Source organism: Strix aluco, chromosome 16 (genome assembly GCF_031877795.1).
Source record: "Strix aluco isolate bStrAlu1 chromosome 16, bStrAlu1.hap1, whole genome shotgun sequence".
In the NCBI taxonomy this organism is placed as follows: Eukaryota; Metazoa; Chordata; class Aves; order Strigiformes; family Strigidae; genus Strix; species Strix aluco.
Window position 1 is genome coordinate 16,591,708 of NC_133946.1, and position 21,923 is coordinate 16,613,630.

Sequence of the window (21,923 nt, forward strand, 5' to 3'; positions counted from 1 at the left end):
AAAAGGAGGCAAGACCAGGGTTACTGGGACAGTGATCTTAATTATGCTGTTGCTTTTGTGAAAGGGTATTGAGAAAGAATTTGGAGACCACTGTGATAGCCTGATGGTATTTTTGTGGAGCTCCTCCAAACCTGAGAGGATGGGTGGGTGGAGAAGACAAGATCTGAAGGTACACATATGAAAGATCGTTAGCTTTGAGAGGGGTGTGATTAATTTCCTGGTTTTTTGCATCTGAGTCACAAGGCACACACTGGTGAGCACACAAGAAACAGTAAGCAGCAGCCTCAAGTAGTGTTTTCAGAAAGGATTTGTGGCTAAGGGGTTTTTTTGGTTAGGATTTTTTGGTTTGCTCACTTTGACTGTTTAGCCAGCTTCTTATCCTTGTATTTACATGAACCAAACCACATTGTTTGTTTTGGAAACTGGAGCACCCCAGGCAGGTGGGCTGATGTCAATAAGGGCTTTCCCCTCAGTGCAGGAACCCTAACTTCATTAGAGGGCACAGTTTGGCAGAAGGGCCAAGCTGATCTAAAGTCTTGCAGCCAGCAGAAGGGGAGGGACTGCTGTATTCCCCGTGGCTGACCATCTCCTGTGGCTCCCCTGATGTATGTGTACAGCAGGCACATTTTAAATCCTGCTCCTGAAAATCTCTTAGTCTAAGTCTTATCAAATATCAGTGGAACCTGGGCTTCTGGGTCCCCTCGTAGTTTTGAAGGTGTTTTCCTGCAGCACATCTTATTTCTTCCTTGGTAAGATTACCTGTGAGACTAATAATAATAAGTCCTCAATTAGGTGACCCACTGTATACCTGAGGGGGATGGAGCTGAATCCTGCATCTATTACACACCACCAACTCCTGGTCAGTAATAAACTGCACACATAAGGAGCGCAGGACAGACCTTGTGCGGGTGCAGATTAATTATTCAGCTCCTCTGGAGCGTACAGCCTTTGATCGGGCTCTAAGCATGGCTGTGTGACATATGAAAAGATTAATTTGTCATAGCTGATGACAGCGATGAGTTTGTGTATACACATCTCTCCTGTTGTTCAGTTGAAATGTTCAGTGTTCAGCGTTTTGCTGTCTTTTATTTTCTTGGGGAGAGATACTCCACCCCTACCCCAAGTTCGGGTTTTTTTGTTTAAAAAATACCCAACTCTATACATGAATAATACGGATTCGTGTTATTGAAAAGAAAAGCAAAGATAGCAGGGCTCCTGATACATTAGATGCGAACAGAAGGAGAATCAGGTGTTCAGTGCAAATATCCTCTGAAATAATAAACAAATGTTTTGTATAAATAGCATCTCATTAAGTAATAACATAAGGCCAAACGTTTCAGTTCATGGCTTATGTTGAAAAATACAGCACGGAATGACTGAGTCAGGCAGCCTGACGCTTGGGAATGGGATCATTTGTTTTGTGCGGTTTAGGGTTTCAGAAGGAGGCCTGCCTGCTGCTGACAGGATGGTGCTTTTTTTTGAATTTGGTTTGCACATAGGGTTCTGGAAAGTCAGAGGGGTATTGTGAGGCGGTATTGCCAAAGTGTGTGATAAACAAAAGCAAGTAAAGCGATGGGAAGCTGTTCATTCATCATGTGGCAGGAGTTATAGCATAACTTCCCTTTTGTTGTTTGAGCATCAATAACAAAACCTACGCGTGACAGTACAACCAAGTTTGTAGTGGCTTGGTAATAATTTGCTGTTGGATCAGATGGCTGTAGCTGGGGGTAAAACTGGAATCAACATGCTTCTTGTTTGAGCAAGCAGGGAAGAAACAGGGAGATGAGAAGCAAGGGTGCAGGGGACTTGGTAGTGGCATACCTGTTTCTCAGTCATACACTGTTGTTCCTGTTGCTCAGAAAGGATGCTGTGCCTCTGAACTCGAGGAGGGGAAGGAAACGAGAAACTTCATAATCTTAAGGCAGTTTTACAGAAGAGAAAGTAACTGAAGGACAGGTCGTGAATGATGTCAAGCTCTTCTGTCTGTGGGGCTGCAGAAATCACTGTGATTTACACAGTCCTGTGGCGTTTCTTGTTTTTGTTCTTTTTGCTATTTCCCTTTCTTATTAAACATTGCTTTAACATTGCCCTGCTTTTCATGGAATCTCACCTTTTGCTCATCATTCAGCAGCTCTTTCCACATAGCTTAGCACTTCTACCCTGAACACTGCACAGTAGTGTTTTCCTGCCTTAAGAGTGCCTTTTTCTTTTGTAGTTTATTCTTCCTTGGCCATTTCTTTGTGAAAGAATACAGAAGAACTCTTGACCTGAGTGCAGATGAATGTTTCCTCACTTCATAATAACCTTGCAGTTTGGCTGGGCTCTCAAATATTCAGAAAGGTTGAGAAGGAGCCTCACGCTTGTAGGTGGGACGTCTGCATCCCAAGTAATGTCCTTTGTGTGCTGAGTTCTCAGTAGGGCTGTGCTATAGAAGACCAGGTGTTGTTAGTTTTTTGATGCTTACAAGTGCTCTTTTGCCCAAACTCTTGCTGTGGCACCAAGACCATCACAGGCTGGAAGGGGGTCCCTCCACTTGAAGCTTGCTTCTGCTGCACTTCTTGTAAAGCTGGAGGGCTTGCTTCTAGTCAGCTGGCCTGCCTCATCTCTGTGGAGAGTGCTTTTTGTAGTCTCTCATATGGAGAACAAGATTTAACAGTATCTTCTGACTAATTTGGAGAGTGTCTGCTTGGACCTGTGACTGTGATGCAGGGAGTTACTGCTGCGGGAGCTACTTGTGGCAGCAGCACCATGAGAGCTGGGCAGGGAGTGATTTGGGGTTCAAGCATTATGTTGTGAAATAGCTGCTTCTTTTGAGTTAACTCGTGGAATTGCAGAAACATCTGAGAAACTGTCTAAGAAAACGGTGGAAAAAGAAGATGAGACAATTTGAAGTGCTTTAGATAAACGTGTCAACCTCTGCAGTCAGCAGGCTTGGGTGCTTTGTGTGGGTAACGCACCATCCGACATAAAGCTAAGCTGGATTATCTAGGAGCAACACAGTGTAATGTCCAACCAAAAGACTAGCCCTGCTGCAGGTGGTGGTAGAGCCACCATGGTTGGATTCTGCCTCTGCCTGCACCCACCGTGATGCCAAAACCAGACCCAGAGGTGTGTGGGTAGAAACCTCCCAAGCCCGCAAGCCCCCTTGGCACAAGGTGCTGTGGATCTCCAGCCCCCCACTGGGGACCTGCCTGTCCCTGGGACACGGATCTCCGCGTGCTTGCGTTTGCCTTGTCACGTTTAGCTTTGCCAGGTGAATAGTTGTATTTAATCCTTGGTGCAATTGCTGAAGTAATCGGTTTGTTACATGACAAAAGTGGCTGCTGCAGTCGGTTGGTGTCAGCTGGATACCAGAGTCTCAGGAAATCACGGTTTGCCTCTCGAGCTCCTGCAGACCTCAGCCTGGGGCTTTTCACTCTTTTAGGAGCATTTTGTGATGCCACCTGGAGGGAGATGAAGAAAACAATTTACAGGCCAAATTGCACACTAACAGGAAGGGAAATGGCTTATCTGGAAGTAAAAACGTGAAGTTTAAACACTAAAAACATTTTCAAAGCAGAATTCTGGTGTGCTTATCAGTATTGCTAGCAGAGTAGTTTCAGGCTGCAGTTAAATGGCAACTGCTGGTACCTTATGGATATATACACGTACATAAACTAGATTCCAGAATATATACCAAGTGCTTTGAACTGTGGCTGTGCTGAGTTTGTTTCAGAAAATGCAAAATATTCTTCTGTGAGAGATTATACAGCAATAGGATGAAAGGAAAAATCTTATGAATAAAGAAGACCTAATTCGCATCACCCATTTTTTGTGGGATGGTGTTGAAGGTGCTAACTAAAGTCTCTTTTGACTAAGATCTTGTAGGTTTTGGTTTTAAGTTCATATGTGTAAAAGAATCAGCATATGTTATGCAAGCTGGTTTTGTGACAAAATAAACTATTTTTTTAAAAAAAGTGGAAACTATCATTTTACCAGCATGTTTGGGTTTTTTTCTCTAATAGTTTGTATACTTTTGGTGTTATTTTTATGTCAGTAGATTTTTAGGTATCTCTTCTGCAGGTTGAAAAGTCTGGATTTTTTTAAACTGATTCCCCGTTCCATGTGTTATTTAAACCAATCCGTATTTTCCTTGAGCTTCTGGTAGTTTTAAAGTTTTAATTTCTATTATTTATTTTTGTTTTCCAGGTCAGATGTACGATTGCCTGTAAGTATCATTCTGTTGCTCACTTTTATTATTTTTTTTAAATATAGCCCTCATTATCTTAATAGCATTAAAAAATGTAAACTTGCTTATTTTAGTGACTGTAATTCCTGCAGTGCATTTAAGGATATTTAAAGATACAAATATGTACTCAGTTTGCAAAGTGTTCTGGTAAAATCAAGTACAGATATAATATGCTTAGAAAGACTGGAAAATATCCTTAAAGGCAATACAAACCAAACAAACCCCAAAACAAAAAAAAAGACACCTGACCTGATGCTTTAAGGATTTTCTGAAGTGAGCATAGTAACTGCTGTACTTGCCAAGATTACAAGTTTTCATGTGGCGGAAGTTTCCAAAAGTACTTGCAAATGAGTTCTACCTGAATTTTGAACATCAGACTTGCATGAATCAGCCTTTAAATTTTAGGGCCTAAATCAACTCTCTCCACACTTTTGGCTGTGCTACATCACCTTAAATTTGTTTTCTGTAGGTATACGATGGCTCTTCCTTACTTATGGGAATACGAGAACTTTTTTGCTGATACACTGGGGGAAGAGACAAAATTGCTATGCCAGGTTAAGTAGAGCAGCTAGCTTCTAATGTATTCATGAGGAAAATACACACACAGAATGTGGCTGCAAGTTTGTTCAATTCTTTTCAAACAAAACTGCACTGAAAAAAAGCAGATCATGGTAGCTTTCATCCAAACAATGAGCAGAGTCAGTGAATGACCAAAATAATGTGGCAATCTCTTAATCTAATCCAAATCATGTCACAAAAATTAAAAGTGGTAAAACTAGGAAATGTGCAGTGACATCTCTAGGAGAACAAACTGGGAAAACAGAATTGACTGTGGTTCTGTGCATGATATTTATAAATGACTATACTTTTGCAAATGGGAAACCCAGAAGTTTTGTGAAGGTACTTAGTGCTTTGTCTTCTCTTTCAGGCACTGAAGATTGCAGCTCAAAAAATGTAACTGTGGAAACAGGAACCAGTAGTAATGATAAATTATCAGTGAACTCTACAAGTGGGACCAAAACCTATGGAGGTGGAAGATGGACCAGGGATGTGTCACTGTCCGACCAGACAATAGGTGGTCAGAATAATGTAACACGTAAGTGATTTGGAATGTGGCTGGAATGTGAATCTTCAGGGTGTTTTGTGCTTTTATACTGCGCTAGCATTTTAAGTCTGAGCTCTAGTCCAGAGTGCAAAGAGCAGTGCAGGGGCGTGAATCCAACTGCTTTACTGGAGTAGCAAATGAGCCAAAGAAATGTATCTGCACAGCTGACTGGGAGTGCAGTTTAACACTGATTGGCATGTGGCCTTGGAATAGTTTTATGACTGTTAGACTTGGGCTCCCTCCCCTGTTTTTATAGCTTTTTAGATTACAGCTGCAACAATTCAAACATACTGTGACATACAGATTTGAAATATATACATAACAGTACAGCTGAAGTACCTACCTAGTACAGAGGGTGCTGTATCATGTATGTAGAGGGGAGGCAAGTGAATCTTGCAGCGGGAAGGGCTTTTCTCTTTGGGAGAGCCAGTTTAGGAAAAAAAAAAACCAGGAGGTTGTGTGTTCCAGTCTTTCTCAGCACACTGCATGAAGCTGACAGCTGAGGCAGGATGGTAACCACTGCTGCACCTAGACAGTTTTACTCCTAGAGATAAAGTAAAACTTGAGTTAGATTGCAGCGCTAGCAAGTGTGCCTTGCAACATACAAGGATGGCTTGATTATTTTCCCAGACTGATTACTGTTTTACAGAGACCTCTCATTTGGGTAGGGTGGGGACAAGAGTGCTTTATGTGTTTGTCAGCAAATATTCTTGCAGGTTAAAAGTTTGGGTTTTTTTCTTGCCTTTCACAGAGCCCATCCCAGTCCTTGATCTCAAGGCAGAATATGTTGGTATGACTTCTGTCAGTTTAATGTGGGCGGTGAACGACACTGCTTTGAACTCCTACACGTACAGGATAGAGGTTGTGAGTGGTACCTCTGTTAAGAACCTGACATCCAATGTCACCAAAACTGAAATTACTGAGTTAATCCCTGGGACACTGTATAATTTCACATTATTTGCAGTAGCAAGTGATGATGAGACAGAAAGAGAAGGATCATCCATAAGCCTGTATACAAGTAAGTCACAGTTGCTTGCAGCCCTATTTCTGGTGGACTATTTTTCTGTGCAGCTCAGGGCTCTACCTACTTCTGGGAGGATTGTAATTCAGTACTATTGTGTATAGGCATGATGTTTTAGTCCTGGAGCCTGATCCGGGCTATATGCAAATGATGGGATGTTAGTGTGCAACAGAAACATAGCCCTGATGGTTTTGTTTTCATTTTAATTATCTATCTTCCCCATCTTCCCCTCCATCCTCATCTCTTTCCACCTCTCTAGATTCCAAAGGGAGGCCCTGTGCTTCTGTTTTGGAGTGTCTAAGGGAGATGAATCCCACTCAGAATGACTTCTCTTCAGTTCTCCCTTAGCTGCTTGTTGACACAAAAGCCTCCGGGAGCATCTGGTGATGTTGTTGGGGTGCTCCTGCACTCTGAACAGTGAGTGAGGTGAAGAGTGAGGCAGTGGTGTGCCTGTGTTTCTTCTGTCCATGTATGTGAGCAGATATTCTTGCAGGTTGACAGATGGATGTCTTGTCTTTCACAGAGCCCAGCCCAGTTCTTGATCTCGAGGCAGAATATGTTGGCATGACTTCTGTCAACTTAACATGGGAGGTGAACAACACTGCTTCCAGCTCCTACACGTACAGGATAGAGGTTGAGAGTGGTACCTCTGTTAGGAACCTGACGTCCAATGTCACCAAAGTCGAAATTACTGATTTAATCCCTGGGACCATGTACAGATTCACGGTATTTGCAGTAGCAGATGATGGTCGGACAGAAGGAGAAGGATCATCCATAAGCCTGTATACAGGTAAGTCACAGTTTCTTGCAGCCCTGTTCTGCTGTGTATCTCAGAGCTCTGCCTACCTACATGAGGGCTGAAATACAAAACTGCTATGTATAGATGTGGCATTTTAATCCTGGAGCCTAATTGGGGCTGTCTGCTAAGCATGGGGTCTTAAATGTCTGGAAGAAACGTGTCCCTGCTTTGGGAAAAAAAAAAAATCCACAGAAGTATAAACAGCCAAACAAAACCCACCTTCCTTCCCTTCCAATCCTCATCTCCTCATATGGGAGAACTTCTTGTTCACAGTGTGCTGGGTGAAGAACTGGCTGAAGGGCAGAGCTCCAAGGGTTACAGTGAATGGGGCTACATCTGCCTGGCGACCAGCCACCAGTGGTGTTCCTCAGGGCTCAATTCTAGGGCCAGTGCTGTTCAATATATTTATCAATGATCTGGATGCAGGAGTTGAATGCACCATTAGCACGTTTGCTGATGACACCAACCTGGGAGGTGCTGTTGACTCTCTTGAGGGACAGGAGGCCTTGCAGGGGGATCTAGATAGATTGGAGCATTGGGCAATGGTCAGTGGCATGAAATGTAACAAGTCCAAATGCCAGATTCTGCACTTAGGACAGAGTAACGCCGGGCACAAGTGTAACTTGGGAGAGGAGTGGCTGGAGAGCAGCCCTGCAGGAAGGGATCTGGGGGTGCTGGTCAGCAGCAGGCTCACTGTGAGCCAGCAGTGTGCCCTGGCAGCCAGGAGGGCGAAGCACATCCTGGGGTGCATCCAACACAGCATGACCAGCTGGTCACAAGAGGTGACTGTCCCGCTGTGTTCAGCATGGTGCAGCCTCAGTTGAGTACCATGGGCAGTTCTGGGCCCCACAGTTTAAGGATGTGAAGGTCCTTGAATGTGTCCAGAGGAGGCCAGCAAAGCTGGTGACAGGGCTGGAAGGCATGTCCTGCGAGGAGCAGCTGAGGGCTTTGGGTTTGTCTAGTTTGCAGAAAGGGAGGCTGAGGGGCAACCTCATCATTCTCCACAGCTTCCTGAGAAGGGGATGTGGAGAGGAGGGTGCTGATCTCTTCTCCCTGGGATCCAGTGACAGGACACATGGGTAGGGTTCAAAACTGTGTGAGGGGAGATTTATTCTGGACATTAGGAAGCATTTCTTTACTGAGAGGGTGGTCAAACACTGGAACGGGCTTCCTAGAGAGGTAGTCGATGCCCCAAGCCTGTCAGTGTTTAAGAGGTATTTGGATAATGACCTCAATAGGTTTTAACTTGTAGTCAGCCCTGAAGTGATCAGGCAGTTGGACTTAGATGACTGTTGTAGGTCCCTTCCAACTGAAATATTCTAGTCTAGGCTATCTCTTTCCTGCTGACCTTTCTAGATTCCCAAGGGAAGCCCTGGGAGTTCTGTCAGAGTGATGGCCTGTGCTTCTGTTTTGGAGTGTCAAAGTCAAGATAACTTCAGTTCTCCCTTAGCTGCCCATTGACACAAAAGCCTCCGGGAGCATCTGGTGATGTTGTTGGGGTGCTCCTGCACTCTGAACAGTGAGTGAGGTGAAGAGTGAGGCAGTGGTGTGCCTGTGTTTCTTCTGTCCATGTATGTGAGCAGATGTTCTTGCAGGCTGACAGATGGATGTCTTGTCTTTCACAGAGCCCAGCCCAGTTCTTGATCTCGAGGCAGAATATGTTGGCATGACTTCTGTCAACTTAACATGGGTGGTGAACAACACTGCTTCCAGCTCCTACACGTACAGGATAGAGGTTGAGAGTGGTACCTCTGTTAGGAACCTGACGTCCAATGTCACCAAAGTTGAAATTACTGATTTAATCCCTGGGACTATGTACAGATTCACGGTATTTGCAGTAGCAGATGATGGTCGGACAGAAGGAGAAGGATCATCCATAAGCCTGTATACAGGTAAGTCATGGTTTCTCACACACCTCTTCCTGGTGGTCTGTATTTTGCTGTGCAGCACAGGGCTCTGCCTGTCTGCCCAAGGGTGGAAATAGAATATAAGCCTTACCTGGCCTGTCTACTAAGAATGAGGTGTTAATACACAGAGGAAATATAGCCCCAATTTATTTTTTTTTTAATTTTTTTTTAAAAAAGCACCAATCCCCTCTAACCCCCCTGCCCCAAAAGAGAATGCCCCCAACAACAACAAAACCAAGAAACAACCAACCAACCAAAAAAAACCCCTTCCTTCACCACCATCATCCTCCCTTTCCTGCTCACCTCTCTATATTCCAAAGGGAGCCCTGGGAGCACAGACGTAGTGCTGACCTGTGCTTCTGTTTTGGAGTGTCTAAGGGAGATGAATCCCACTCAGAATGACTTCTCTTCAGTTCTCCCTTAGCTGCTCGTTGACACAAAAGCCTCCAGGAGCATCTGGTGATGTTGTTGGGGTGCTCCTGCACTCTGAACAGTGAGTGAGGGGAAGAGTGAGGCAGTGGTGTGCCTGTGTTCCTTCTGTCCATGTATGTGAGCAGATGTTCTTGCAGGCTGACAGATGGATGTCTTGTCTTTCACAGAGCCCAGCCCAGTTCTTGATCTCGAGGCAGAATATGTTGGCATGACTTCTGTCAACTTAACATGGGTGGTGAACAACACTGCTTCCAGCTCCTACACGTACAGGATAGAGGTTGAGAGTGGTACCTCTGTTAGGAACCTGACGTCCAATGTCACCAAAGTCGAAATTACTGATTTAATCCCTGGGACCATGTACAGATTCACGGTATTTGCAGTAGTGGCTGATGGTCAGATGGAAGGAGAAGGATCATCCATAAGCCTGTATACAAGTAAGGAAGTGCTGCCTCTCAGTTTCAAGTAAACATACCATTTGTACCAAATTGCCCTGCTTTTTTTACCTTTGCTTCTAACTTTGTACTGTTTCTCGTTGTGATGCTTCTTTGCTCCAGGTGTCTGTGAGCATGAATGCCCGGCGGTCTTTGTTAAAAGAGAAAAGGACTGAGATGTCTGTGTCTCTGTGTGTGCGTGTGTTGCCTGTTAAGCTGTTATTTCATCAGCTTGGCTGCTCAAGACTATGTAGAGATCCAGCTGCTACAACAACATGACTTTCTCTAGACTTGATGGCTGAACAGGCCCCCTGCAATGCTTTTGGGAGCAGGTTATCACAGCTCATACCAAAGGACATGGTGTTCAGGCATGTGGTTGCCAGGATCACAGAGGCTTTCTGTTCGTGAAGATTTTTTTGAGCTCTTTGCAGAGCCCCTGGCCTGGGGCTCCTGTGGCCTCTGACGGTGCCTAGGGCCACATTATGGAGTGTGGTGCCATTTTTGTCAGCTTTGTGCCATGGCACCTTTTTCCAGATCAGAGATACAGATGGGAGGAGATCTTTCTTTTGTGTCTAGCTCAGGGGTGGAAAGGGAACAGGCAACATCCCTACAAAGCAATTAGAAGCACTGTGTCCTGGAGCTGCTACTGAGCAGATGAGTTTGTCTAAGCTGCCTGAGGTCAGTCTTGTCTGCCCAGTGTTAATGGTGGATCAGACTTGCAGACACAGCCCCCCAGAGCGGGTCAGCTGTTGGGCCTGCTCAAGGAGCCCATTTCCTTCTCCTGATGTTGAGGAGAGGCTGGACTGAAGGGGTCAGATTAAGACTTGCAGGTGCCATTGAGTTAATGGACCAAGATCACCCTGCACTCTCCTTCCTTCTCTGATTTCCATCTGTTTCTCTGTCTGGAAACCCACTGTGGAAACAGATGATTTTAGCATGTGAAGGGAAATAAAGAGAACATTCCCCAGAACTCCTGTGGCCTTTCCAGAGGTGCCACAGCATGAATGTCTGAAACTGGACGTTGATACTGCAGAAGTGTTGCATGGCTACAAATAATGCTCATTCTGTGTGGAATAGGGAAACATGGCTGTGGCTCTCCTTTCTTTATTTCTCTGTCTTGACAGATTGTTGTCTTCGCTTTCACAGAACCCAGCCCAGTTCTTGATCTCAAAGCAGAATATGTTGGTGTGACTTCTGTCACCTTAACATGGGTGGTGAACAACACTGCTTCCAGCTCCTACACGTACAGGATAGAGGTTGTAAATGGTACTTCTATTAGGAACCTGACGTCCAGTGTCACCAAAATCGAAATTACAGAGTTAATCCCTGGGATGATGTACGATTTCACAGTATTTTCAGTAGCAGCTGATGGTCAGACAGAAGGAGAAGGGGCGTCCATAAGCCTGTATACAGGTAAGTCACAGATTCTTGCAGCCCTGTTTCTGGTGAACTGTATTTTCCGGTGCAGCACAGGGCTCTGCCTACTTGCCTGAGGATTGTAATTTAATACTGTTGTGGGCAGAGGTGATGGTTTGATCCTGGAGATGGAGATGACCAATCTGCCAAGCATGAGATGTTAAAGTGCAGAAGAAGCGTTGCCCTGATAGAAAGCTGTTGGTGAAGTTTGTCCTCAAGGCTGGCAACGCAGAGAGGAGATTTTGCCCCAAGGACCTTTCTTTTCTAAATTTGGTAAAGGGGGTTGCGTTCATTTTCAGATTCTTGTTTTAAGGTGCTCCCACACAGAGCGTATTGTGGCAGGGGAACATTTGTGATCTGGGGGCCTGTGGCTGCCATTGGGCTGCCACAGGAGAATGAGATTGAGGCAGTGCTAGTTCAGGAGAACTGCTTTGGCCATCCAGCACCTTGCTGTGTTGAGTATCAAAAGTCTTGCCACGTGGTGTTGGAGGGACCATTTTGGAGCTGGCCTGCAAGGCTGTAGCCCAGCCTGGTCATTCCACAGGGTGTATTTGAAAGAAAACAGATGCCTGTTCTTGTCATTTGTGTTGTCCTGAAACATACCTGCGTGTGTGCTCATACCTCTCCAGTCGATGCCCAGAAGTATCTCCTGTGCTGCCTGACTGCAATAGCTAGTTGCCCGGTTTTGAAGATGCACAGGGAATAGAGTGCTGGAGAGAGGGTTTTGGGAGATGTTCCCTCTGCTGTGGGAGTGAGTGCAGGGCATGAGGATTGAAGGAGGAGCAGGGTGCCTGGGTCATCACCTCTGTTCCTTTTCAGTGATGTTTGATCTTCCTCACTTTTTGCTGTGCAGAGATGCACCACCATTGTCTTTCCCCACCACTCTTCTCTCCTTCCTGCCCACCTCTCTGCATTGCCAGGGGAAACCATGGGAGTGATGGCACAGTGGTGAGCTGTGCTCCTGATTTTGAATGTGAAAGGAAGACGAATTTTACTTGAGATGCCTCTTTCTCATTTTTCTGTTACCCAGCCATTGATGCAAAAGTCTCCGGGAGCATCTGGTGATGTTGTTGGGGTGCTCCTGCACTCTGAACAGTGAGTGAGGTGAAGAGTGAGGCAGTGGTGTGCCTGTGTTTCTTCTGTCCATGTATGTGAGCAGATGTTCTTGCAGGTTGACAGATGGATGTCTTGTCTTTCACAGAACCCAGCCCAGTTCTTGATCTCGAGGCAGAATACGTTGGCATGACTTCTGTCAACTTAACATGGGAGGTGAACAACACTGCTTCCAGCTCCTACACGTACAGGATAGAGGTTGAGAGTGGTACCTCTGTTAGGAACCTGACGTCCAATGTCACCAAAGTCGAAATTACTGATTTAATCCCTGGGACTATGTACAGATTCACGGTATTTGCAGTAGTGGCTGATGGTCGGACAGAAGGAGAAGGATCATCCATAAGCCTGTATACAAGTAAGTCATGGTTGCTCGGACACCTCTTCCTGGTGGTCTGTATTTTGCTGTGCAGCACAGGGCTCTGCCTATCTGCCCAAGGGTGGAAATGCAGTACTGTTGCAGGCAGAAGTGCTGTGCTTTGCCTGCCTGCAGAGATGCTTGCGTGGAAGAGATATAGCCTTCTTTTTAAAAACAAAGTAAAACAACCCCCCTCAAAAACAGCAATTGGTGAAAGTGGTCACCAAGGCCTGTGACGCAGTGAAGGAACTCTTCCTGAGAACCTGCCTCCCTGGCCTGGGAATTGTGTGGGCAGTTTTGCTGCCTTCACTTCTTGGAGGATGGGGGCCTCAGACCCTTATTTTAAAGGGCTCCCACACAGAGAGAGTGTGTTGTGCCCGGGGAACTTGTGTGATCTGGGAGCCTGTGGCTGCCATTGGGCTGCAGCAGGAGAGTGAGCTTTAGGCAGTGCTAGCTTAGGAGTGAGCTCAGGGCATGAAGGGTGGTGAAGGAGCAGAGTCATCACCTGTGTTCCTCTTCCAGTGATCCTTGATGTTCCTTACCTTTTGTTGTGCACAGATACACCACCATCCGCTTTCCCCACCTTCCACTGCAACCTTGTATCTTTCCTGACCACATCTCTGAATTCCCAAGCAAAATCCTGGGAGCACTGGCACAGCAGTAGTGACCTGTGCTTCTGTTTTGGAGTGTCTAAGGGAGATGAATCCCACTCAGAATGACTTCTCTTCAGTTCTCCCTTAGCTGCTCGTTGACACAAAAGCCTCCAGGAGCATCTGGTGATGTTGTTGGGGTGCTCCTGCACTCTGAACAGTGAGTGAGGGGAAGAGTGAGGCAGTGGTGTGCCTGTGTTTCTTCTGTCCATGTATGTGAGCAGATGTTCTTGCAGGTTGACAGATGGATGTCTTGTCTTTCACAGAGCCCAGCCCAGTTCTTGATCTCGAGGCAGAATATGTTGGCATGACTTCTGTCAACTTAACATGGGTGGTGAACAACACTGCTTCCAGCTCCTACACGTACAGGATAGAGGTTGAGAGTGGTACCTCTGTTAGGAACCTGACGTCCAATGTCACCGAAGTCGAAATTACTGATTTAATCCCCGGGACCATGTACAGATTCACGGTATTTGCAGTAGTGGCTGATGGTCGGACAGAAGGAGAAGGATCATCCATAAGCCTGTATACAGGTAAGTCATGGTTGCTTGCACACCTCTTCCTGGTGGTCTGTATTTTGATGTGCAGCACAGGGCTCTGCCTGTCTGCCCAAGGGTGGAAATAGAATATTGTTTCAGGCAGAATCACTGCACACGGCCTACCTGCAGTCACTAATGTTAAGGTGTGGAAGGGGGTTCTGTGAGGGGTTTTGTTAACTTCTCCTTGTGGATGAGGCCCTCAGGCCCTTATTTTGAAGGGCTTCCACGGGAGTGCACTGTGCCTGGGGAACTCCCCCCACCGGAGGGGCTCATGGCTGCTTGCTGGGCCATCAGCCATGCTGCTCTGCTCAGCTCGTCAGCAAGGAGAAGAAGGGTCGAGGTAGTCTGGTGTTCCTCATGCTAGGCATTGTGACCATTTTTCCCCCTTGTGAATATGTGCTGCTGTGTCCTTTTGTTCGCTTTGTCCACTTGACTGAGGTGAGGTGAATCTACCCCAGAGCTTCTCAGTGGGGTTTCCAGAGGTGCCCCAGGATGAACCCATTAAGAGATCTCTGGTACTGTGAAAGTGCTGCTTGGCTACTTGTAATGCTCAGTCTGTCCAAAATGTGGAAGTGTGGCTGTGCCTCTGCTTTTTCTGTCTGTGTTTGTCAGCAAATATTTGTGAGCGTTGATGGAGTGTCATCTTGACTTTCACAGAGCCCAGCTCTGTTTTCCATATCCGGGTGGAGTATGCTGGTCTCTGATTTTTTTCCCATGGAGCACAGATGATACTTATAACTACACCTGCAGATTAGAGATCCAAAGTCATGGTTCCTCCTCTAGAAACCAGACATCTAGTGTCACCAGAGCTGTTAATACAGACATAAACCCTGGAGCCTTCTGTATTTTCATCGTATTTGTAGAAGTATTTGACAGTGTTACTGAAGGAAAATAAATATTTATGAAATGCAATAGAAATCAGTCCCAGTCACTCACGATCTTTTAACTAAATCTGTTTTTTTTCTGGTACACAATTCTACTTCTCCTTAGTTTCTTAAAATAATATCCCTTTTTAATAACAAAGTAACTTAATCCATGAGCCTTTTACCCCGTATTTGGAAGTACTAAATACTTCCTTATCGAGAGAGGAAATAAATTTGCTGTGTGTTACAACTGTAGAAGTTAAAGGAGTTTTGGTCTTGAAGGCCAAGTTTTGTAAGACGTTTAGTTTAGAGGGAACTTTCTTCTCAGTGTTACTGCTACATCAACTTTTAAAATATCTTTTTATAACTGGACGTAAGTTTGCAATTTCTGTATTGTGTGGTATAGAACTCTCACACTAGCTGACATGTTGTAGTTGCTGCTCTTAAGGATGGCTACTGCTGTGCTCTTAATGCACAGAGCTTATATTAGTTTTCTTACTTGTTGGCCACTAATTCACAGTTATACAGGGAGTTAGTGTCAATCTACATAGTACTCTAAAAATGTTCTTAGAGTAGTATGTTCAATTGCTGAACAGTATTTTGAAAACTTTGCTGATCTTGACAGACACTAAACCTAAATTTTCTCAGTAAACCTGTCTGCAGAGGAGTTAGCACAGAAGAGGTCTGTGTACTTAGTGTGCTAAATACTTCTCTTCCTCATAGGGTAGAAAGTCCTTGTAGGCTGTACCTTCGTCTTCTTAACAGTGGAAGGGAATACTGAAGTTTTACAAGTATTTATACGCAGAACTTACAAATAGACAGCTTTTTCTATTTACTATAATACTTGATTTCTTACGCCTCTTTTTTTATTTTATTTCAGTTCCTGCCTTAGTGAATTCATTTCGGTGTGAACCAGTGGCCAAGCAGTCTTCCCTAATGCTGAAGTGGGAGTGCCCTTCTGGTAACAATTCTGGCTTCAAAATTAAAATAATTAATGATACATGGGAAAAAGAAGAACGGACTCCATCCTGCATGAGAGAAGGCTCAGAGGAAGTCTTCAGAACAGTGTCTTTAGATTATTTCAACACCTATACTGTTACTATTGCAACTCTTTCAAATAGTTCTGAAAGCCCTCCAGTGCAGAAAATATGTAATACGAGCATTACCGGTAAGCATTAAGGTTTGAGAATGAAAGATATTCATAGGACCAAAATATTGACTTCATGATGCAGCATACCAACCTCGATGTGCAGTACATTATCAGCCTACAGATTGTGAATAAAACACTACATTCATACAAAGTCTAATGGAATGCACAATAGATATGCAGTGTATGAACAACATTAGTATTACAGCATTTTCTTGTTTGGAAAACTTTTCTTTATCAGTCATTAAGGTACTAAAAACTATTTCTTTTTATAGACCCGCCTGCTCCAAGCAAAGCACCTTTAGTCAAAGCAGTCAGTCACAGCTCATTGTCTGTTGAATTCTCTGATTTTGAGTCAGTGAATGGACCATTAAAAGCCTATGCAGTAATGATCACAACAGAAGAACAAGGTAAGATGTTACAATATTATCTTGTAGCTGTGTGAAACAATTTATCAGATGACATTACCTTTCAAACTCTAAACAGGTACTAAATAGAGAAAAAGCTGACTCAGTACTTTCATCTTTCAGAAATCATGAAGCAAAAATACCTTGCTCGCTTAAAGTCAGATCACCCCTTTTCAGAAAGCCACTGTTTTCACTCAGCCTTTTCCAGCCTGACTTATACTTGTATATGTTTCGTATGTATTGCCACTGTGCTGTTGTCCTCTTGATTTGCCAGTGATTCCTGCCACAAGGTTGTGTAGTATCCTTTTTTTTTCCCCACAGAATAATTTTCAGAGCTACTAACACAAGCAGCTTTGGAATGTGGGATGGTTTTCCCCCTCCCGTATTAAGCTGGAAGATACCTGCAGTAATATCTTAAAAAAAAAAAAAAAAAAGAGAATTTTCCTTCGGATTTCACTTAAAACACTTTAACTGAGAGACATGGGGTGCTGGTGGAAGGCTTGAGTAGCATTGTCAGCATTACATTCTACAGGAGGTTGAACGCCACAGAAAGCTAGAGTGTGGTCTATCAAACTCGCATCTTTAAAGCATCAAAACAGAGAGGTGTCTTTAATTGGTGAATGTCTACTGATAAATCATAAAATTAAGGAACCTTCCTTTGCAGTGTAAGTTCTCGTTGAACATCTTTTCATTTCTGCCAGTGCACTGGAGGAATAAAGCAGCTGATGGAAATAGTTTCCCCCAAGAGGGATTTGCCATTCATGCTTATCCTTTGTCTTAACACTGGAAACTCATCTTGCAGCAGTTTGACTGTAGATCTTTATTCTGGGTTTTCTATATAATATATGTCCAAGAAATGCCCGTATATGTATAGTACATCAGTGCAGAAAATCCCTATTTTTCACATGCCTACTCAGCTGCCCCAGAGTTGCTGATTTGAAGACAGTCTTGAAGGCAGCAACAGCTCTGCCTGTACCTTCAGCCAGTCCTGTTTAGTCTTGATGAGATTCAGTGTGGTCTTCTGTGTGGTTTTGATTGCAAGGTATTCAGGAGAGAGGACTTCCAAGATGTTATTGAGAGAAATAAGGAAGGAAGATTGCCTGTATTTATAATACAGAATCTGAGTGCTTTGATAGTAGCAGGAAACCATCCTTACAGCCAAGCATCGCTTCAGCTTTATAGTGTTGAAATAGCATTAATATGCTTGAGATGTGTTTCTCTGTGTTAAAACAGACATCATTACCTTTAGGATAGACAGAGGGGACTTTGTTCAGCTGTGTAAGCAATGGTGTCTAAGGCTGTTTGGCCTAGGGTGATATGCAAGGCATCCATAAAGAGCTGCAGATACAACCTGGGATGTACATCCTTTTGGAATGGGAACTAGGGACCAGACAGGACATATAACGTGTCTTGGACAGTATTGAACACCCTTTTCTAGGCAACTGAGTTAATTGCAACCTCAACTGCTTTTAATGTAACCAAACTAGTGCTTTGCAAGAGCTGTCTTGCACCCCGTTCCTGCACAGTCACAGTTGCTGAGAGCTTTGCTGTTGGTGACAGTGAGCCACCAGCTCACTACTGGCAGATCAAACCTTGTCTACACAACTGTAAAAAACCTACTAGAGTTTTTCTAGCTTTTGGAGCTCGTGCAAGGCGAGTCCTTTTTAAAGGTGAATTCAATACTTTATCTGTTTTTGGAAGGAGCTCTTAGCTTTGTAAAGGCAGTCAGTAGAGAGCAATGTATGCAAACTTCAGCCAAATGAGCACCATTTTTCTTACCCCCACACCACTTTGAATATTTGCATCAGTTTGCTTGCTCTTGAGTTGTTGGACAACTGGTAATTTGAGCTTGTTTATTACCTCTTAGGTCATCACATGTGCCTCACTGTATAACCTGTCTCAAGTTTCTAGTGTTCATCTTCTAACAACAGAAACTGTAAAGTGGTGCTGTTCTGCAGATGGTGTCCTGTTGGTCACTGTTCAACTGCAGTAGCCCATTCTTCTTAGTCTTCTGTAAGAGAAACTGTTCTGATCACTGTTTTGTCCAATGCTTGTCTCTGTCAAGAAAAGGCAGAAATTAACTCTTTCATGTCTTAGGGTTTAGGTGTGAGACTTCTAAGACACAGCAAGGAGTTATAGGTCAGGATGAGTTTAGTGTCACCCTGAAAGAGGCTTGATGCTGTTTGAGTAGCACAATGTTACCAAGTACCAGTTGAGTTTTTCTACACTGTTTGCATTGTACTCTCTACATATGATAGTTGATAGAGTGTGTATGGAAATAACTGACTTGTCTAGTGAAGGTTGTCCACAAGGATACCAGAATCCACCACTAATGTACCTCTACAGAGAAGCTCCACTATACATGGTAGAAGTGAAACCAAAAGGACATCAAAACAAGTAACACTGGGAAGTAGGGAGGTAGTTCAGTAGATTGTGTTGTAGTAGAAGAGATTTCTGAAATTGTCTGTTGCACTCAGCCTGTCATTTCAGGCAGTATTTATGGAGTAATAACAACTGTGGTTAATGTGACCATCTCAGCCACTGTGCTCATTGATACAAAATCAGTGGATGATATATACCACATATATCCTTGTTTTTTCCTGAAGGTTGTGCATCTTTGAAGTCTAAATTGAACAACACATACAAAGATTTCAAGAAGACGAAGACAGTTACCTATGTAACATATGTCATAAAAACAGAGCAGGCAAAACCGCCTTCTTTTCATTCTCAGAATGGTACAAACATCGTTAATGTAGGCAAGGGAAACACAATGTATGGCTACGAAAATGGACCGCTGATTCCACTTCGTTCATACAGGTATTTATTTCAAGCCACTGTTTGATTTATTTTGCTGCAGTTGAAATCGAAAAGACCATCTAACAAAAAGATTACTGATCTTGCTTAAGACTGTTAAGGCCATGTAATGTACCTGATTTTTTCTTTCCCTTCTCCCTTACCAACAGGGCAAGTGTTGCAGGTTTCACTAATATAACCTTTACTGTGGCCAACATCATTGTGGGGGAAGATAGTTATGTATCATTTTCACCCTGTTCTGAGGCGGTTTTGCTACCCCAGGATCCAGGTATAGTTAATGTCAAATGTAGGACTGGTGGCCGGGCACATACACAGTGTGTGGAGATGCCTTAATTATGGCAAGTTTCATAACAGCAAAACACCAGTTGGTTTCTCAGCGATGGACTGTTTCTTTCTAGCTTTGCAGTGACACTGCTCTGTAAATTCAAACCTTCCTGGTTCTGTGGGTGACCTCTTCTTTCCATGTATGACTTCTCCTGTGGAAGTAAATGCTCTGCTGCCCATGGCATGCTAAAAGGGATTGGATGGCACAGTGAGACTTTGGTACAGAAACAAGGAGCAAAAACCAGCTGATGTTCTAACAGTTCTAGTAAATCAGAAATGAGTGTACTGAAATGCAAATACTGGTCCTCTGATCCCATTTTTTATTAATTTATCATCCTTGGTTTATTATTCTTAATGAGCTTTCAATACTGGTACTACCAAAGGGCTCAGTAAAGAAAAGACATTTAGTAGTGTGTGGAGTGTGCTCTATCACTTGTAAGGTTCTCTTGTAGCACATTGATTGAGTTAGATGATTACCAAAGAGCTAAATCAGTAATGAGTAATACTTGTTGTCTTTTATCAGGTGTTATTGCTGGAGCTGTTATTGGATGCCTTTTAGCTATATTGGCTGTAGTCGCTATAGGGGGTTTCATATTCTGGAGAAGGAGAAGGTAATGTGTGTTCGTTGTTGTATTTGCTGTGATGAGGAACACCAGTATTTCACTTCTGTATCTTTCTCCTAAAAAGGTCTCTTCTTCTGTTTTATACACTTCTATCATGATGCTTTAAAATATATTCTATTAAAAATCTTGTTTGTATGTTACTGATTAGAGTTGATGTATCAAGCTAGTTAAATGACTTTGTTCAACCCCATAGTTACAAACTAATGAGTTAAGATTTGTTTTGTTTAGCTCTTCTGAATTCATGCATGCTGATGAAGTAATTCAGTCAGAAGTAAGCAAACACCACAAATTATTGTGCTAGAAGACATGTGTAATTGTATCTTAGATGGTTTTATTTTAAATTATCCATTAATCACTTGAAGGCCTGTCACATGAAACTTCCATTCTGGAGTTTCCAGAAGCTGATGAGTTGCCTGGGGTTTGAGCTGGTCTCTCAGTTTCCAATCCTTTCCAAATAATCTGGGATTTAAGAGTCTGCAAAGACTTTTTCATACTTCTGATCACATGGTACATCCTTTCTAAATAGTTAGCTGTAGGGCCCTTAGTCCAGTTTTCTTAGTTTCTTTGATTAACTGCTGTTATTTTTACAACTGTATCCGATAGCGGTGGACAATAATGAGAAGAGCTTCCTTTAAAGCCAGGAACAGTTACTTTCATTCAGCTACCGCTTTCGATACCACTGACACATCACTGTTGAACACTTACTGTAGGGATTCTGGGAGTAGTAGCAATTCTCCTGAGATGTTAGCTAACGATGCAGATCCCTCCGATGTACTTCTTCCACCAAACTTACATGCTTTATGTTCAGGCATCATACTCTGGTTCCCACAAAAAGAAACAGTCTCATTGCACACCACCATTGAATGAAGGATGAGATATTTTATTCTTACTCCAGGTACAGGGTTTGCCTCAGGAGGGTTTTTTTTGCACAGAATGAGACTTTTAAAAGAAATTGTTCTGAACAGGCACAGGAAATAGCTGTCGTCAGAAATCTCATGTGCATTCCATTAAATTCTACTGTGAACCTATTGTGTTTTCTTTTGCCTTATAGGAAAGATAAAAGAAATACTGAAGTGTCCTTTTCTCCAATTAAGTAAGTCCATATCCTTTCACACATTGTTTTCTGAGCTCAAGTGATATTTGCAAAACTTACTCTGAACCCAGATACTTGTTTTCTGTGCAGTTTTGTATAGAATTTTGCAGTATTAATTCCTCATGGAATTTAAAGACTCCAGCCTGCAGACTAGAAATAATCATATTGATCGAGACTTCTAGAGCTGCCACAGGGATTTGAGTGCTTGCTTCATGAATTGTTATTAGACACACAAATGCTCCACATAGTTCTGAAAAACAGGATGTTTGAGTGAAACGTAGGCTTCTGTGCACGTTGAGGAAACAATCCAAATTATTGGTAAAGTGCACATAGGTAAAACTCTGTGCTGTGGCCTGAATTTTCCTTTGCTTTATGACTACTTTGTGCTGAGCCATTAATTCTGATAATGTTGAGACTGTAAAAGCTGGCCATGGAAGGGCAACCACAATATATTGGAGGTCACAGGCAGTGCAATTGAATCACATTATTGGTTCTTGTACCAATTTTTGTGCTGATGGAACGGCATGGCATCCCATGAAGACCTGTGTAGACTTTGGTAGTTGACATAAAATACACCAGGGAATGGGACCAGTCTGATGGGAGCACCGAAGCGACTGACTGACACCTTCTGTGATACTCTTCTCCTGAAGGATGCA

At 43.5% G+C, this 21,923-nt stretch overlaps 1 protein-coding gene across 2 annotated transcripts in view; it reads left to right on the forward strand.

Annotated features, from left to right (window-relative positions):
* The window catches only part of PTPRJ (protein tyrosine phosphatase receptor type J), a 75,572-nt gene that overhangs the window by 44,775 nt on the left and 8,874 nt on the right, over positions 1-21,923 (forward strand). For both annotated transcript variants that reach the window (XM_074841947.1, XM_074841948.1), the window contains exons 2-16: positions 4,189-4,207; positions 5,157-5,324; positions 6,085-6,351; positions 6,878-7,144; positions 8,779-9,045; positions 9,660-9,926; positions 11,070-11,336; positions 12,541-12,807; positions 13,724-13,990; positions 15,740-16,027; positions 16,282-16,416; positions 19,020-19,230; positions 19,377-19,495; positions 20,075-20,162; positions 21,226-21,267. In XM_074841947.1, the coding sequence (XP_074698048.1) occupies positions 4,189-4,207; positions 5,157-5,324; positions 6,085-6,351; positions 6,878-7,144; positions 8,779-9,045; positions 9,660-9,926; positions 11,070-11,336; positions 12,541-12,807; positions 13,724-13,990; positions 15,740-16,027; positions 16,282-16,416; positions 19,020-19,230; positions 19,377-19,495; positions 20,075-20,162; positions 21,226-21,267 (2,939 nt within the window). The remainder of the gene's footprint in view (positions 1-4,188; positions 4,208-5,156; positions 5,325-6,084; positions 6,352-6,877; positions 7,145-8,778; positions 9,046-9,659; positions 9,927-11,069; positions 11,337-12,540; positions 12,808-13,723; positions 13,991-15,739; positions 16,028-16,281; positions 16,417-19,019; positions 19,231-19,376; positions 19,496-20,074; positions 20,163-21,225; positions 21,268-21,923) is intronic.